Raw genomic sequence first — 16077 nt, forward strand, 5'->3', positions numbered from 1 at the left:
ATAATATATTTGAAGTCTACAAATGCTCAACCAAACCCTCCGGCGCATTGGCGCCTCCCCGCCGCCTGGCCCAACTCCCGCCATCATCCCATCCCGATTCTTCAGCAGCCGAACGCAAGGGAACCCCCTGTCCTACCGACCTAATGCCATGTCTCGACCTCAATTCTCTCCCCGATATCTTCATCCAACCCAATCTCGACCTTATACCCTCTTCTCCCGCTTCCGGGACAACTTCAACGAAGCCAGGAAACATGTTTGGCGCGAACGCCCCATTGGTATGACCGCAACCCTTCTTTTTGCGGTTAGCATGACAAGCGGCCTCATATACCTCTTATACGACCACATCACTCGCGTAGAGCCTCAATTCTCGCGTTTCCCCAAACCCGTGGGTGACAGCTTACGCAAAGCCATATATTACACCGAATTCGAACTAAATCCCGTTCGCGCCCTACATTGGTATAAGCAGGCATTGATTGCTGCGGATCAGCTGGGCATGCACCCATTTTCGGAGGAAGTGTTGGGGATTAGGTTGCAGATTCCTCATATGTTGGAGAAAGCGGGGATGATGAAGCCAGCCATTGAAGTACTAGAGAAGACGCAGAAGGACTGTCTTGAATGGGTGCAGAACGGGAGGAGAAAGCAGATGATCAGGAACAGAGAACGGGCAAGGGATGGAGACCGGATAGACGACCCCACTGGCACGGGAGAGGAGCGGAAGGCAGAACAGGAAAAGGAGGCAGAGGAGGAGCGACGGCGTGGTTTCGTCATGAAAAGAGCCGCCGGAGTCGGGGTCAAGATTGCAGAACTCTACTCAAGTGATTATGTGCGAGAGACAGACAAAGCCGAAAAGGCACTCCTCTCGGCCGTTGACCTAAGCCGCGCCGAGCTTCAGCACCGCCGGGAAATGAACCTCCCCGTTTCCCAAGGAGACGGCGACTATTACCTCAACCTCACTGAGGTAGCATTTGCATTCAACGAACTCGCAGACTTCTACGCTGAAAGAGGTCGGAGCGACCTCTCGACGGCTTTGTACATGCAGTCCCTCTCCCTGATCAAAGAAGACCAGCAGGATCGACCGAGCACATGCGCCCAGGTCGTTTTACTGAACAATATCTCAAGCCAGATGGCGGAACAGGCCCAGAATCCAACCCCGCCTCCTGCGGAAACCACATCGGGGACCCATATGCCTCCCGTATCGCGTGACCAATTGCTCAACGCGGCCTCGGAATGGGCCAAGAAAGCTCTCGATGTGGCGGACAAGATTCAACCGCCAGTGCGTACTGAAGAATGCGATCAAGGCTGTCTGACTGCGACCTACAATCTAGGAGAGATCGCGGAAATGCAGGGCCATTTTAGCGAGGCAAAGAAGTACTATGGAGAGGCTCGGGAGATAGCGAAGAAAATCCAATTCCCTGAAGGCGTGAGCAGAGCAAATGAAGGGCTGGAAAGGCTAAAAAAGCAGGCGTGAGAGCAGCATAGATGATAAGGTAGTTCGGCATGCTTTTTCTGTGATATGTTTTGGGGAATATAAAACATGTATTGTATGTACATTATAGGTACAACTGTGGGATCTTGTGATAAGGGAGGCCTTCCGGTTGGTAACTGGGTCGGCACACTCTACACGGAGCAGTCTACGAAATGATATTGGACCAAGGACAGCTTGGGAAAAAAGGAGCCTAGTTGAACATAACGGGATTTACTCCGTATATCTACCAACAAGTGCACAACAAGGAAAAAGTAGAGGACAAATAGAAAGGAAGCCAGTAAATTGGGAGACACACCAACCCCCGTATCCATGGCTAATTACTCTTCCTACCCTCGTTGGACCAGGACGCCCTTTTATATCCGACATTTGGAAAAGGGGACCAACGAAAGAACGGAATCTTCACTCTTCAAAAGTTTCCATTCTTTTATCGTTCCCAAACTCCAACCGTTGGTTTCTTTTGTAATTTCGAGGAAAAAAGTCATTGCTCATCGCTCGTCCATCCCAGCCCATTACTTGTTTACTGATTTAACAATTTTCTAGGATACACCTAGTTCGGTTTCTATGCCCGCGACATCACACCCCAAGCGCGAATCTTGTTATCAGTGTAACCAGCAAAGAGAGTCTGGCCATCCGCGGACCAGGCCAAGGAGATTGGCTCAGGCTCGCCGCTCTTCTTGCCACCCTCGACCAAGTCGAGCTTAAGCTCATCGACCTTGCTCTTCTTCTCCAAGTCGAAGATAGTGATGCAGCTGGAGGTAGCAGCGCAGAGCCAGTACCGGTTGGGAGAGAAGACAAGGGCGTGGATCTCATCTCCGGCCTGGAGGGAGTAGAGGTGTTTGGATTCGTTAAGATCCCAGAGCATGGTGATTCCGTCCTTGCCGCCGGAGGCGCAGAGGGAGCCGTCGGGGGAGATGGTGACGGTGTTGATGTAACCAGTGTGACCGATGTGGTCGGTCTGGATGCGGCAGGTGGAGAGTTCCCAGACCTGGTGTTACAAATTAGCAAGAAATGCCGATAAAAAGAAAAGATGTATGCGCAGAACACATTGAATGTTAACGTGATTTCCATCAGGGCAATTGGTGATGATTGTCTCATGGCCCAACGGGGCTCTGAAGTAGCAAATACTTTTAAGGTTGCAAAACATCCTTTGGGAGGGTTTTCGTAGAACAAAAGCGATATCTGAACACAAGATCAAGCGTACCTTCACGAGCTTATCCCAGCCAGCACTGACGATGACGGGGTTCTGAGGGTTGGGGCTGAAGCGGACGCAGGAAACCCATTCGGTGTGGCCCTTGTCGGTAATGGTGTACTTGCAGTCTCCGAGGGTGTTCCAGAGCTTGATCGTTCGGTCACGAGATCCGGAAACGATCTGGCGGTTGTCGGCAGAGAAAGAGACGGAGAGGACATCGTTGGTGTGGCCGACGAAGGTGCGGGTGGTGTTGCCGGTGGAGAGCTCCCACAGACGAAGAGTCTTGTCCCAGGAGCTGGAGAGAGCATAAGCACCATCGGAGGAGATGACCTATGCGACGGAACAACGTGTAACCAATTAGCCATGCACGAACGATTATTTCCAAGCCGAAGTTTGCAGCAAGCAGTCATTTTCCAGGCAAAAAGAAACATACGCAGTCAGAGACGATGTGAGAGTGGCCGTGGAGGCTTCGCTTTGGGTATCCATATGCGGTCTCGTCACGGGTCAAGTTCCAGATGATCAAAGTCTTGTCGCGACTGGCGGAGAGGAGCATATTAGGGCTAAAATCGAGAGACTGTCAGCATCCCATTGGTTCTCGTTTGCGTGTACATGATCCCAATTGCCAGATCCGCAAGGACAGATGCGTTTTTCATCTTACTTCTCCATTGAAGTCGCCAGGGCGGTAACCCAGCCGTTGTGGCCCTCAAGGGTACCACGGAGAACCAACTGCTCAGCCATGATTGCTATGCAGACCTGTGCTCGAAGCCTGAGAGAGTCTTAAAGAAACCTCGACGGTGGGCGGGAGGGAGTGCGAGGGTGGGCGAGCAATGGGGGTTGGTTTTTATGAAGCGCTGTCGGTTGCTCGCAAATTGTCGAGGGAGCAAAGACGCACACAGAAGCCCTAAGCGCACGCTGATTTGCTGGGTCGGGGGGTCGTTGTGCGCGCTAGGCCTAGTTGGGAACTAAGCGAGACCTTCCCCGTCCGCCCTGCAGCGGGAGCTTTTTCGACCACCGCAACGTCCAGCGGCACCAGCGGCACCAGCACAGTCGCGACGGCGGAGTTCCGGCGTGTGTGGGAGCAGCTGTGAGCCAAGTTTGCGCTCCCGGGGAGCTCGCCCCTTCTGTCACCGCTTTCGAGGGAACGACCCGTTAACTTGTTCTGGTCGAAGCTGCAGGGATGTACATCGCGCGTCCCCATATATACTTATATATCACCACTTTTTCAGATGACCTACATATTATAAGCGCGAGGCATCTTCATGGTACAGCTTTAATATACAATTTTTCTCAAATCTATATACGGAGTACTTTATGCCTGGGACACCGATCATGCAATGGGGTAATTATAGTACATACATTGAGACAACCTCCATATCCAGCCCTACGAGTTGAAAACCTCAATGTTGGGCATCCTTCCCAGGCCCCCCCCAGTGGCCTTGTCACCGCTCTTCTCCCCCAGCGCACTCTTATCCTTGACGTGCTCTCTCAGCAACTTCAGAATTTCACTTTCCGCCCACCTCTCCGGCACCGGTCTGTAGGCCGGCTTGAACGCACCCACCGTCTGTGCCCACTCCCCACTCTTCGCAGCTCCGTTCTTCCAGGTGTCGGTGACAGCATCCTTTGGCTTTGCATCGGCTTCAGGCTCGGTGCCGGGCGCGGGAGGTTCTTGCGTAGCCCAGTAGTATATATCCCAGTCATTTTCATCGAGGAAGCGATCATACTCTTCCAATTGGGACTTGGACATGGTGGAAAGGTTTGTGGCGGCAAAGGTTGATAGGAGTAGATCTGATTCAAGGGTTCCACGTTTGCGGGATTGATCTTTTGTTTTTTATTCCCGCGGTGAGAGTCAGCGATGCAGCTCCGCACATCGGGGAAATCAACAGGTGGGATGACAAACATAATAGCCGCGCTCTCATCGTTGCCACGTCCTCTCCCGTTCTCCTCAACGGCTCAACTTTGAATGTGATCCCTTCCATCTCACCCAACTCCAGTTCATGCCTTCTCGGTGTGCCGCTTCGCCCTTGTCCTCCTGATGACGAGGAGGAGACTGGCTGTGACGATCCATTGTTATTTAACCAAGCATTGCTCGTTGATAAGCACCGAGGTGGTAATGTGAACAGCTCGAATCCGCTGGGTTGTCGAGGGGAGATACTCCGCCCAAACCGAGACGAGGTGAAATGTCCTAAATAACGACAGATACTTCGAGAGCTATTCATTTTGGCAGGCTTATCTTTCACTGAACTTCTTGATTTTCCAAGCAGGGAGAGGTCAAAGATGCATTCATTGCCGGCTCTTTCTGCGCATCAAGGCCGGTTACGCCATTGGACGCTTTCGTTGTTTGGTATGTTTGCACTAAGCACTTCGGCCTTTTCCGCCGGCACACCATTTGATAACAGCGTATACGAGGTGCTCTTTAAACCAAATACTTCGTACATAGAAGTTAGTTGAAGCATAAACCTCAACCGGGCGGCTAAATGGCTCGAGAGCATAGTGGAGTATATTTACTAAGTTTAATCCCACAGGACCATGTTCTAAACATGATACTCATCTTTCCTTGGGTCTGAATACATGCAAAAACGTCCAGATTTGGGAGAAAAGAAGTTTATGTCAAGGCATATCATCGTTATATTAATATGTATTCCAACATACGGGAGCACAACCATGAATTTCATCGCCTGTTACCGTAGCCATGAGACGCAAAGACAAAGAAACATGTTCAGGAAACCATCCCCCTCTCGCCAGAGTGTAAACCTTTTATATGTATTCCCATTGCTGGTAAAGGGTATAAACACCAAAAGCAAAAGAGCAAATCGACGAACTCAGATAAGGTGCTTCGATCTATTTTGCCAGTAGCGTCAGCCCATGGCTCCTCCACATCACCAGCTGCTAACCCGTCCTTGTCCCTCCTCCTTGAAGACAGGAAACAAACATGGAGAACTGCAGAAACGTAGGGGGACTCACCTAAAGTACGCTCTCAAATAGACGACCTGCCAAGCGCCCAACCCCAGCAACATACCCATTGTTCCAAACGCGAACCATTTGACGCGCTCATTCGTACTCTCATTTGTGTCTCTCAGCTTCTGCTCCCGCAGACGCATATAATCCATCTCCGTAACAACCTCGCCAACCATGGCTTCGATACGGCGCAGGTCGGCTTCGACGGGTTTCAGCTTCTCTTGGACCTTGATGGCGTCCCAGTCCCGGGCATCAGCGCCAATATCGATATCTAGCTCAACACTGCGGTGGGGAAGAGCTCCGGATGCTACTCGCGACAAAATTGTTAGAAAATTCATCCAATAAACGGAGAGAAGATCGATGTAAGAAGGGGAACGAGGGGATGAAACGCACATCGGCCAACGAGGATATTCGAAAAGCACACATCGAAAGAGGCGTCGGCGGAGGCCGTGAAAGCCTGTCTAGTTTCGCCCACTACATCTTTCGGACGACCGTACTCATTCCCCACGGAATCTTTAATCTGCGCATCCATAGGCGAAAGCATTAGCTTAGTTCCTTTTCAGAGAACTCGGGGACACCAGGGTAAACAGATCAAAGACAGGGGAAAGGGGAAAAGGAAAGAAAGCAAGGAAATCCCCAACATACATGCATATTCACAACCTGTCCATCCCCCTTCTGCCCGCTAACAATGGCCGTCACAACGACAAGCTGGTCCCGATTGACGAAGTTGCGTACACATCGCTCGTGCTTCCCGCTATGTGTGTTGGCAATAAGGTCGAATCTCAAGGCATTAGAAACGGAGATGAAGATGCAAAGGAGCAGTAATCTGCGAAAAAGGCACCGGAGGCCCACATCCGTAGAACCCATCTTGGATGAAGATAGCGTCCTCGAAGGGGGAATTGCGTGAACGTCTATAGCTTGTTGCAGCTCGATGCCACGGTACACTTTTGTTGGTTGGTTCAGGAGGCCGAGTGCTTCGGTCGCCGGAAGCAAGATTTTCCGCGCTCTGCACCCAAATACATACCTGCTCTACGGCGTATACCGTCTTTCATTCTCAGCAGTAATTCTGTGAATCTGTAGGCTCTCTTTTCCACAAGTCTCCTCATTTCAGATCCCTCTAACTTATGATATCTGCTGTGCCAGCTGTGCTATCTCCAAAAACTCAGGGCACTAAATTCATCATCTGGTCCAATGAAGCAGCCAATGCTGATATCAATGATTTGGATAGAAGTTAACCAATGAACAACAAGACAAAAGAAAGAATACAAGCTGGATATAAGAGATGGACATCACTTATCTGACCCACTGGCCACATATTCCAACAAAAGCAAACAAAACCATCTTATTGTGTATACTTGATGGAACTAGGATGGCCTCAGCCAACCCTCCTACACTAACTCAGAACAGATAGCTGACTACTAGAAGACATAGAATTTTGCCTTGTTCGCTAATAAGATAGAAAGTAACATTCAAAGTGATCCATACTCCAGAAAAGTGTCTTCATTTGCAATGCTGATAACCCATCCTTGTCCCTTTCGCTGCGGGCTGAGTGTTTGGCAATAAACTCTTGTAAGCATGAAATTTCAATCATTCGATATCATTCAACTCTAATCCCGCCAGATCGTGTTCCAGGCCTTCAATCACCGGATCGATAAATTTGCTCAGAATGCAGCCATGCGCTCTGCAAGTGGAATTAAACGAGACCCATCCGGCAACAGGGCACCACGTGGGAGATCGGATCAGGCGAACACTCTGGACAACCTTCGCGAAACTAGCACCGGGAAAAGGCGATGCAGTCCGTGGAAGAAGATTCCGCCTGTGCATCTCTATAGTAAGCGCACCGAACAACATCGAACTACATTCAAAGGAGCATGACTCCTGTTGCTCAAGGAAATCTTGTCGAAGTCCATGGAGGTGTTCCACTATCTGGTCAATGGAATCCTTCCTCTGTTCATCGATCGTATCTAAACGGCCGATTAGCACCCAAAGAATACGTAAAACCTCAGACTCCTTACCAATTACTTTCTGTGGAATTGGCAACCCAAGGGTCGGAAGTGGTCCTGGAGTTTGGCACAGGGCAATTTGTGTAGCTAGCTGAAACTCCTCTGGCTTTCGGAACACCCAAGCGACCCAAATCCATAGAATGAGATCCCTAGAATAGGTGTTTGGAAAAGGGACGGTTAATCGCTGAATCCAAATGTCTGAAAATACCGCAACAACCTCGGAACATTGATACACGTCAACGAGAACAGCAACTTTAGCGAGCATCTCAAGGGTAATCTCTCGCGGGACCATGCGTGTGCGTCCGTGGATAACGTTCATCAGAAGCAACATAGCGTCTGGGTCTCTGCCGTCTTCTCGGATGGTTATGCATCCATCAGAATCCAGAATATGCGCTTTTCTCCCTCCTTTAGTCAACGTTTCCTTGAAGTGCGGCGAAGCCAGCATCAGGTGGCGCGGAGAGACTTTAAACCATGAGTACTCATCTTGTGTCGGAAGATTTTCTGATTGAGAGGAATCAGTAGAGTTATTGGCCGACTTCCATGGCGTGGATTTCGCAGGAGTAGATGGCTGGCTAGCCTGGTTTTGATCAGCATGAGAATTCGGTTCAATCGGCTCAGGATCGTGGACAGCCATGGGACCTTCGGCGGACACGGGTTCCTTGATGAAATCAGCAGACTTTCTACCTTTTTTGTGCTCCGTTCCCTTCTTGTCTCCTTTCAAAATTGAAGGTTTTCGCTGCCGAGGAGGGTAAGGGGAATTGGACCCCTCTACCTTAGACGGATTTGACGCGCCCCCCTCCCACGCAGCAAACGGCGTTTCCTGCTGCCGCACCAGCAGCACAACATCCGTCCGGGTCCACAGCATAGCATTTCTTCTCCATACTTGACATGGCTGAGATGAACTCAAGACGTATGGTTAAGGTGAATAAAAAGCCGGGAGTCCTTTCTTCCCTCTGTATCAGGTAGATATCAAGAAAGGAGTAGTGAAGGTCTGACAATGGATGAGGGAGTTAGAGAGCAGCAGAGTCTTGTAGGCAGGAGAGGTGTCTGTCGTGGCTTGCCCGCGATTGGAGAGAGCGGTGCATCCCGGCCGGAATGGGTAGCTCCTTCGACCGTCAAAAAGCATTGTTTCCGCCTGCCGAGAAAGAGGCAGCAGCATGGTGAGGAAGCGAACAGGCCCACGACAAGTGCTGGACGGCCGGCGGGCAACGGCGTGGATGACTTGCATTGATGTGATAACCTAGGGTAGAATGAAGGGGAAAATTAAAAAAAAAAAAAAAAAAAAAAAAAAAGGGTAAAATAAAAAAGGGGTAAAATAAAAAAGGGGTAAAATAAAAAGAAGTAAATGTATCAGGCATACCAACTTCTTTTTTATATTCGATAAGCGGCGCATGTATCAATGCAATATTTTGTCTGAGGTGGTATTGGGAAAGTCTTGAAACCATGAAAGCTGTCTGCCCGAAATCCATGCGATGAAGGGGTACGCCATCGCATTATCGAATGTGAGACTTCACCCTCGGAGCTTGACGGAGGGAAGCCTAGCAAAGCACATCCGCCTCGCGCTTGACAGGGCTGATAATAACTTCCCATGATGCTGACAAGACACCGACCTCAAAGGGCATAGAAACAGAGATTTCGCAGTGCCAGAAAAAGGAGAAAACCGCGACGTGGAAATTGCAAATCAGAGGGACGCACCTCCTTCAGCTACGGCAAGATATATATGTACAGCACAAAACTCAAATGGGTCGTACGTCACCGTCTTTGGAGGGCAGGATATCAGAGATGGATATTAAAGAGCCAGAGTAAACGGCATTGGAAAAGAATAAGGCAGAAAAGAGAGATAAGGAGTGAAGCAATTGGAGCAAAAAACCAACCAACCGCCAAATAAGCGGCTGACGTTCGTCACATAAGAGGTATCCTTCTTTCCAGTACATAAAATATATACATGAACAAACGTGGGATTAAAGGGAATCGAGTAGGAAAAGGAAAGAAAAAAAAGAAAAAGAAAAGGAAAAACTTGACCCAGCTTGGTGCGAAAATAGTAGTGATAATAGGGAAGTGCCAAAAATCGAAATCAAAACAGTCCTCTTCTAAGAAACTATGATATTCCAACGGAAAGAATTCCTGAATCATTCATATGGCAAAAAAGCCGCAGCGCTCCAAAGAGGAAAATATAAAGAAATAGAATAAATATAGGAGACATTAAAAAAAAGATGCCTTATCCCAAAGCAACGATATAGCATATCTCCCGAGAGTCCACACAGAGAGAGAGAGAGAAAGAAAATAGCCAAAAAGCAAAGGAAACTTAAAAAGTAATTAAAAAGAAAAAAAATTAAATAGCCTGCTTTTTCTTCCGCGAAAACACCCTGGAGAACGAACCAAGGCCTCCACCACTTTCCTTTGCGGAAGAAGTAGGCGGGCGAGACGTCTGAGGAGACTCCGGAGGAGCCGTGTTTCTAAGAAAATCCGCCAACGCCGCGGTTCCGGAATTACCAGTGCGATAATGTGGTGGTGTTCGCATGTCGTCGGCGGGATGCGGACCCATGTTGTACCCGTTTCGAAGGCGATCGACGTGTGCAGGGTATGTCGTCACATTAGGGGCGTACGGTTCCTGTCGGAAGGAATACTGGGATGATACGGATGACGTGGTTGTGTGTAGTGAGGGGAGGGCGGGCGCATCCGCTGGGGTCGTTGTGACAGGGTTTGTCGCGAAGGACTTCTGGGATCGTAAAGAGGATCGTGATAGTTTAGATTTGGGTGCTTTGTCTGTTGAGGTGGTTCGCATGAGACGAGACTTCATCGTGGATGCTGTGCTTTTGGACCTAGGTTTGACGGGCTGCATCGCGTTTGCAGCGCGCATGTTGACGGATAGGAGCTGAGGAGGTTCGTCGTTGGTGGGAGGCGGGGGAACATTGCGGAGGAAATCCATCAGGCTTTCTTCCCTTTTCTGAGGTCTCCGCGGCTGCTCATCGAACTCGTCTTCGCTATCTGTGTCGATGGCGTATGGATCTCTCACTCGCCGGCGAGTCCGAACAGGTTCCCGAACTTCATCCACTGGCGAATCCAGTACAGAGTGCAATTGAGCCTGAGGTCTAACCGGCCGATTATTCCCCTGGCTCACCGCCTCGAGCAGCCCCGTACGCGAATTAAAAGATGAATTGAAAGATCGTGCGGCCACAGAATCATCCTGGGTGCTTGCTATGGAGCTATGGGTGAACGTGTCTCTATCCAGGCGTGTTGGACTTAGAGAGTGGAAGTCATCTGAATCCATCGTCGTCCGGAACGGTGCGACAGTCCGAGGAATTCGGTGCGATCCATCCCGTGGAGGTCCTTCCCGGATAAAATCGATCAGTTCCGAAGTCTGGTTATCCTTAGGCGCCACAGCCGGGCGGGCCTCCAGGCGAGGCCGGTTGGGTCTTGAGAGGTATCCCGACATAGAACTCTGTGCACGGGACGATACGGGTGATGGTGAGGCCATAGAGGTGAAGTCGTGCGACATGTTGCTTTGCCGTGTCGAGCTAGGAATGACGATGGGAGTGTGCTTCATCGAGTTGGGCCCGGGGCCGGTGTGTTTGATAAAGTTGGCGAATTCTCGGACGGATTTCACCTCTGCACGAGCGTCTCTCGGCTGTGGCGCAGGCCCTCTGGGAGGGCTTTGTGCAGACGCGGTGATACGCAGCCCGTTTGAGCCGCCACCAATTGTAGGCGAGCCCTTTGCACTGCCGGAATCTCTCAAATCCACGCTCCCTGTCCGCACGGATGCCCACCGGGGGGAACCAGGATCCTGCGCTCGGGGATTAGCGCGGTTACGTAATTGTAAAGCCGTCTAGTGACAACTTACCTCTATTTCCCTCATAGTCTTGGGCGTCAGCGTGTAGTGAAGAGTCTCGTCGCTCTCAATAAGCTGGTCCAGGTCGGAAGTTCCGTCGCCGTTTGCATCCCCAGATGAACGCAATGATGTGCTAGTCATCTGTCTGCTCACCAGCCCCTTGAGCTTGCTTGATACCTGAGAAGTACCGGAGCCGGACGTAATAGGCCTCCGTTCGGGAAAACTACTATTGCTTTCTGAACGACGAGGCCTCATCCCTCCCGGCTCACTGGGCGATTTAGACGGAGGAGGGGAAACACGCTGCACTCCAGCGCGCTCCCTCGCGGAAGAGACACTTCGAGGAGAGTTGGTCATCGCGTGGACCGTGTTGCCAGTCACGGGGATTTTAATATTAATGCGCTTAGCTTGAGAGCTTGTAGATCTATCGCTTTTGCTCGACGCAGACATCGGCTCGGATGACGCTGCAGATTGAGAAACTGCAGGCAGGCTGGGCGAGTGTTCGTCTGGAGTACTGGTCGCTGTTGCAACTAGTTCCCGGAGAGGGGTGAGTCTCGGGGGCGGAGAGACGGAACTGCTAGGCTGCGAAACGAACGCAGTCTCGACTATCGTGTCATCTCCTTCAGCGGGAGGGGTGGGATGCTCATGTGCATAACGTCGTAAAGGAGATTTTTGCGGGATAGGAGATGGAGCGGTCGAATAAAGATCTACGGGGAGCTGTTGTGTCGGGTGAAGGGTCATCGGTGTCTCCTTTTCTCTGCCGGATTGCTGTCCGTGAAGCGCTGCTGGCTGATTGGCCGATGGAATTGTGAACGCTGGCTGCTGTTGTTGTGGCTGTTGTTCGTAGTCTTCATACTCTGAACTTCCCTTTGATATCCAACTGTCCATTTGAGAAACTGGCGAAGGAGCTTCGGATATTTGGGAATGACCGATCGCCACTCCAATAGCATCAGAATGCAGTGAAGAAACGGGGCTTCCAATGTCATCGTCGGCGTTAAGACAAGAATTAAGTGTCACGGACTCACGTCGCTGAGGACGCGACTCGCAATCAAGGGTACTGGATCCTCGTGTTCGAGTTATATTAACATGCTCTGCATTTTCATCCATTGTTTCCGAATCATTATCCTCTTCCTCCTCCTCCTCCTCCTCCTCCTCCTTCTCCTCGTTCTTCGGCGGAATGACAACCAGGTCTGGAGCTTTCTTGGGAGGAGCCGCTCTACCCTTCAGCGGCGTGGTGGGGAGAGAGTGAGATCGCGAATGTGTGCGGTATTCGAGAACAGAAGCCGATTTGGGCAAGGCCGGCTCTGGGGTTGCGCGAGGATTAATATCATTATGCGTTATGAAAAGACTTCGTGGTCGAAAGGCGCGTGCAGGAATCGCTACAGCAAGTTGGGCAGTAAAACCCGGAATCTCAATTTCGTCGACGTCGTTATCTGATAGTGGGAGAGGTATGGCGGTAGGGTCTATTGGCTCGGCGTTTTCCGAGACGGGTGGATGGGAGGTAATTGGACGAAGCTGCGGTTCGTCAACGGTCTCTAGCGTGCCAACGCTGCTCTGTCTGCTGCTCGTCTTTCGTGGTGAACGTAACAGGGATTCCCGCGAGAGGGTCCTTGAAAGCCCAGGTAGCCTGGAATGCTTCCTCCAAGTCCGCCACAGCCGGCCCAGCGTTGGATTCAAAGCTATTTTCTCCACGTCAACGTCGTCTATTATTAAAGGCCTGGGTATCTGGGCCTCCTCCGACTGGTCTTCGTTGGATTTCGGGGTCCCGTAACTTGACCTGTTACGTGCATTCTCGGCGACAATAAGGAGAGCGTTCTCGCCAATGTATTCTAATATGGACGTAAGAAAAATAGCGGCTGCAGGTGTGATGTGTCCAATGTGATTGGAAAACCGACCGGGACGGGATCCGTTCTCGTCCAGGCCTTCTCGGCGGAGGTGATCTTCCTCATCTTCCTCCTCCATGTCGCCCAACCTCGAGTACACCATGCATCTCAGGCGAGTCAGCTTCCACGACCTTTCCAGCTCGAAATGTCCGGACGGTTCCTGGCCACCGCAGAACTCTGGGAAATCCTCGTCATCGCTTCCTCCGATATATTCACCCAGCTCATCGTCCGCGGCAGAAACCACCTCCCTCGCCAATCTGGGCTTCAGCACCTCGGACACCGCCGGTCGAATGGCGATGATCTTAGTGGATTTGGCGGTTAACAGGATGCTGAACAGCAGGTTGTCCAGGAAGCCATTCAGCAGCATCAACGCCGCATCCGTGATCTCGATACGCTCGTTGTGGAATCTATCCGTTGTGGCGGCGTTGTGATCCGCGGTGATCACCTGTCGGACGGCTGAGGACACTACATACTGCGGTTGCGGGTTGACGAGGGGCGGTGAAAGTAGGCAGCTCGTCTTTGGGATCTTCTTATAGTCTGTGGACAAGCTGGAACTGCGGTTTCGCCGGGATGACCGCGTGCCAAATCCCTGAGGTGGGTGATCGCGCTGCATGGCGGGATGGGAATGAATTTCATTCGAAGTCCACACGGAAGCTCATTCGTGCGAGAAACAGCTTCGCCGGTTCCAGGGGCCGCCTGTACAACTCGCGCCAAAAACAAAAGGGTAGATGGATTCACTGCGGGCGTGACATAGGTGGATTTAAAAGGTCGGTAATCGAGAAAAAGGAGCAATGTACCTGAAGCAATTGGGGAGCATCAGCAACAGAGAACTGGGGGATTGCAAACATCCACGATGTACTCCGTATTTGTTTTTCCCTTTCTTTTTTCTCCCCCCCCCCGGGACTTAATCTTTCCTTCTTAACCCTGGGGATGGAAATAAACCCCCTCCCCCTTGCACACGGGAGGCGGTCGGACGGGTAGCGGTGACTTACACGAAGGAAACGGACGAGACAACGCAACAAGGAGCAGTTATATCTTTACTACTTCGTTTTAAGCCGTGGAGGAAGAGCCAAGTCCGCTTCGGCATGTAAATTATTCAACGGGCAGTGCGGGTACTGGTGTTTTTCTCCGAAATTGCAAAAGAAAGCCCTTGTCTGATATATTTATCGGTTTTAAGTCGTCGTTTGATTTTCAGGGCGCCGGCAGCATGGACACTCCCATGATCGCTCGACGGTCGTAGTTTTGCTCAGGAGCCCTTGGCTTGCGAGGAAATTCAATTGGACGACGGGGCGGCAGCAGCTGCAGGACGACGGTTGCGACGACGGCGTCAAAGCAGGAGAGATAGTGGCAACACCGCCTCAGCACCGAAGTCGAGATGAGCAGGAGAAAGAGATGAAAGGGAAATGAAAAGCCTCGAGAAGGAAAGGAAGAAAAAAAAAAAGGGACGGAGAAGGGGAAAAAAAAGATTCTTCAAGAGAAACTACCGACAAGCAGAGGAGTTCAGGAGAAAGTGGGGATTTGCGGGATGCGGGCCCTTTGTCTTTAGATCCGGCAAGGGTCTTAAGTATATTTATTTTTTTTTGATTTTTTCTTCTTCCTTTTCCTATCTGACGCTGTTCGGAGCACGGAGCGCAGTTGAAACTAGGCGGTTAGTTAAACTACGATGAAGCCCAGCTAGCGATGTTAACTCGTCAGCTGGCGGCCCTAAAACTGGGTTTCTACTAAAGATATGCGTTCTGCTTGGTCGCGAGATCGCCGGTTGCTTGCTCCTCTTGTCTGACTGTCGAACACAGGCGGACTTGAAGAAAGCGACTGCTGGCTCTGCCCTTCTCTCGTCTTCCAGCCGCACCCCCCAACAGAGCAGCAGACGAATGCCAATCATGGGAAGCCTCGTCGCTTGTGCTACACAGAGCTGAGCGAGAGAGCGCAGAGGAGCACGGGGCGGAGTGCTCTTCTGCGAGAAGGGGGCGCCCCTTTTTTTTACTTGTCTGATAGGCCGGAATTTAACGTACAGCTGAATTTTCCCTTCTCGCATAATCAGTCCTCTCTGGATCGAAAGTAGCCCAGAGCTATCATGTATCTCTCTATCTCTCTCGTCCTGTTTTACCGAACGTAGTTATCAAACTGACAAGATTCAACCTGTCATCTCTTCTTCTTTTTTCCTTTTTTTTTTTTTTTTTTTCTCTCCCTCTTCCAAAGCCTGCAGATCAAAAGAAGACCCATTGCCACATTCGCCGGTGGAATTTCCATAGAATGATCATCGAACAACCGTTCGCAAGTGCACCGTGCCGCAGATGCAACCTGCAGGCAACCCTGGAGCCCTGGGGAAGATCATGGGAAACAAAAAAGCCGAAAAAAAAAAAAAAAAAAAAAAATTAAGAAGATTGGGAATCAAACAGCCCCGTCCATCTATCATACCCACCCATCCAGGCATTGAAGGTTTCGAAAGACCTGAAGACTGTCTGATCCGGAAATCCCAGCCCAATCATTCGATCGAATGATGGGGACGACCGGCCCACCTGTACCTCTGGCCGCTTGGGTCGAGCGAGACTCAGATTCCAATAGTGCCAACCTTGATGATGGAGTGATACTCGCTCGCTAGCGAGAGGTCATGAGTAAGCTATCGACGACCGTGCCCACCCCCCTCTCTTCGAGCTAGTATCTCTCTTGATCGCGATGTTGATCCAGAACTAACAAACTATCGAGTTAACCGATAGTTTAAGGCGTTCGCTCTC

The 16077-nt window shown here is 50.8% G+C and overlaps 6 protein-coding genes across 6 annotated transcripts; 1 reads left to right on the forward strand and 5 right to left on the reverse strand.

The window, feature by feature from the left end:
• Window positions 1–22: 22 nt before the first annotated feature.
• D8B26_007514 (uncharacterized protein) lies at window positions 23–1536 on the forward strand (the record flags this gene model as incomplete). The annotated part of the gene is made up of 1 exon (XM_003067035.2): window positions 23–1536. One exon carries the CDS (start codon window positions 23–25, stop codon window positions 1466–1468), a length of 1446 nt encoding a protein of 481 aa, XP_003067081.2. The 3' UTR covers window positions 1469–1536.
• A 116-nt stretch (window positions 1537–1652) lies between these two features.
• Window positions 1653–3547, reverse strand: CPC2 (40S ribosomal protein RACK1). The gene is made up of 4 exons (XM_003067036.2): window positions 3334–3547; window positions 3109–3235; window positions 2688–3005; window positions 1653–2471 (listed from the first exon to the last, which is right to left on the reverse strand). The coding sequence occupies exons 1-4, from the start codon at window positions 3411–3413 to the stop codon at window positions 2046–2048; spliced, it is 951 nt and encodes a 316-aa protein (XP_003067082.1). The 5' UTR covers window positions 3414–3547; the 3' UTR covers window positions 1653–2045.
• A 427-nt stretch (window positions 3548–3974) lies between these two features.
• EMI5 (succinate dehydrogenase assembly factor 2) lies at window positions 3975–4927 on the reverse strand. The gene is made up of 2 exons (XM_003067037.2): window positions 4573–4927; window positions 3975–4493 (listed from the first exon to the last, which is right to left on the reverse strand). The coding sequence occupies exons 1-2, from the start codon at window positions 4889–4891 to the stop codon at window positions 4057–4059; spliced, it is 756 nt and encodes a 251-aa protein (XP_003067083.1). The 5' UTR covers window positions 4892–4927; the 3' UTR covers window positions 3975–4056.
• A 338-nt stretch (window positions 4928–5265) lies between these two features.
• Window positions 5266–6536, reverse strand: ERV25 (vesicle coat component). Its single transcript, XM_003067038.2, has 4 exons — window positions 6276–6536; window positions 6024–6150; window positions 5637–5937; window positions 5266–5513 (listed from the first exon to the last, which is right to left on the reverse strand). The coding sequence occupies exons 1-4, from the start codon at window positions 6495–6497 to the stop codon at window positions 5495–5497; spliced, it is 669 nt and encodes a 222-aa protein (XP_003067084.1). The 5' UTR covers window positions 6498–6536; the 3' UTR covers window positions 5266–5494.
• A 681-nt stretch (window positions 6537–7217) lies between these two features.
• Window positions 7218–8498, reverse strand: D8B26_007518 (uncharacterized protein; the record flags this gene model as incomplete). The annotated part of the gene is made up of 2 exons (XM_066125559.1): window positions 7218–7594; window positions 7646–8498. The coding sequence occupies 2 exons, from the start codon at window positions 8496–8498 to the stop codon at window positions 7218–7220; spliced, it is 1230 nt and encodes a 409-aa protein (XP_065981643.1).
• Window positions 8499–9965: 1467 nt separating this feature from the next.
• Window positions 9966–13955, reverse strand: D8B26_007519 (uncharacterized protein; the record flags this gene model as incomplete). The annotated part of the gene is made up of 2 exons (XM_003067040.2): window positions 9966–11417; window positions 11475–13955. The coding sequence occupies 2 exons, from the start codon at window positions 13953–13955 to the stop codon at window positions 9966–9968; spliced, it is 3933 nt and encodes a 1310-aa protein (XP_003067086.2).
• Window positions 13956–16077: the final 2122 nt, after the last annotated feature.

The sequence above is a fragment of the Coccidioides posadasii genome, chromosome 4, assembly GCF_018416015.2.
Source record: "Coccidioides posadasii str. Silveira chromosome 4, complete sequence".
NCBI classification, from domain to species: domain Eukaryota; kingdom Fungi; phylum Ascomycota; class Eurotiomycetes; order Onygenales; family Onygenaceae; genus Coccidioides; species Coccidioides posadasii.

Excerpts from the sequence above, each read along its gene's own strand:
- CPC2 (XM_003067036.2), bottom strand. The coding sequence starts at position 3,413 with ATGGCTGAGCAGTTGGTTCTCCGTGGTACCCTTGAGGGCCACAACGGC. Across the intron at positions 3,236-3,333 it reads CTGGCGACTTCAATGGAGAA|CCCTAATATGCTCCTCTCCG; the intron begins GTAAGATGAAAA and ends TCTCGATTTTAG. Across the intron at positions 3,006-3,108 it reads CTCACATCGTCTCTGACTGC|GTCATCTCCTCCGATGGTGC; the intron begins GTATGTTTCTTT and ends TCCGTCGCATAG.
- EMI5 (XM_003067037.2), bottom strand. The coding sequence starts at position 4,891 with ATGAATAGCTCTCGAAGTATCTGTCGTTATTTAGGACATTTCACCTCG. Across the intron at positions 4,494-4,572 it reads GATGAGAGCGCGGCTATTAT|ATCAATCCCGCAAACGTGGA; the intron begins GTTTGTCATCCC and ends AAAAAACAAAAG.
- ERV25 (XM_003067038.2), bottom strand. The coding sequence starts at position 6,497 with ATGGGTTCTACGGATGTGGGCCTCCGGTGCCTTTTTCGCAGATTACTG. Across the intron at positions 6,151-6,275 it reads GACAGGTTGTGAATATGCAT|ATTAAAGATTCCGTGGGGAA; the intron begins GTATGTTGGGGA and ends ATGGATGCGCAG. Across the intron at positions 5,938-6,023 it reads GAATATCCTCGTTGGCCGAT|CATCCGGAGCTCTTCCCCAC; the intron begins GTGCGTTTCATC and ends TGTCGCGAGTAG.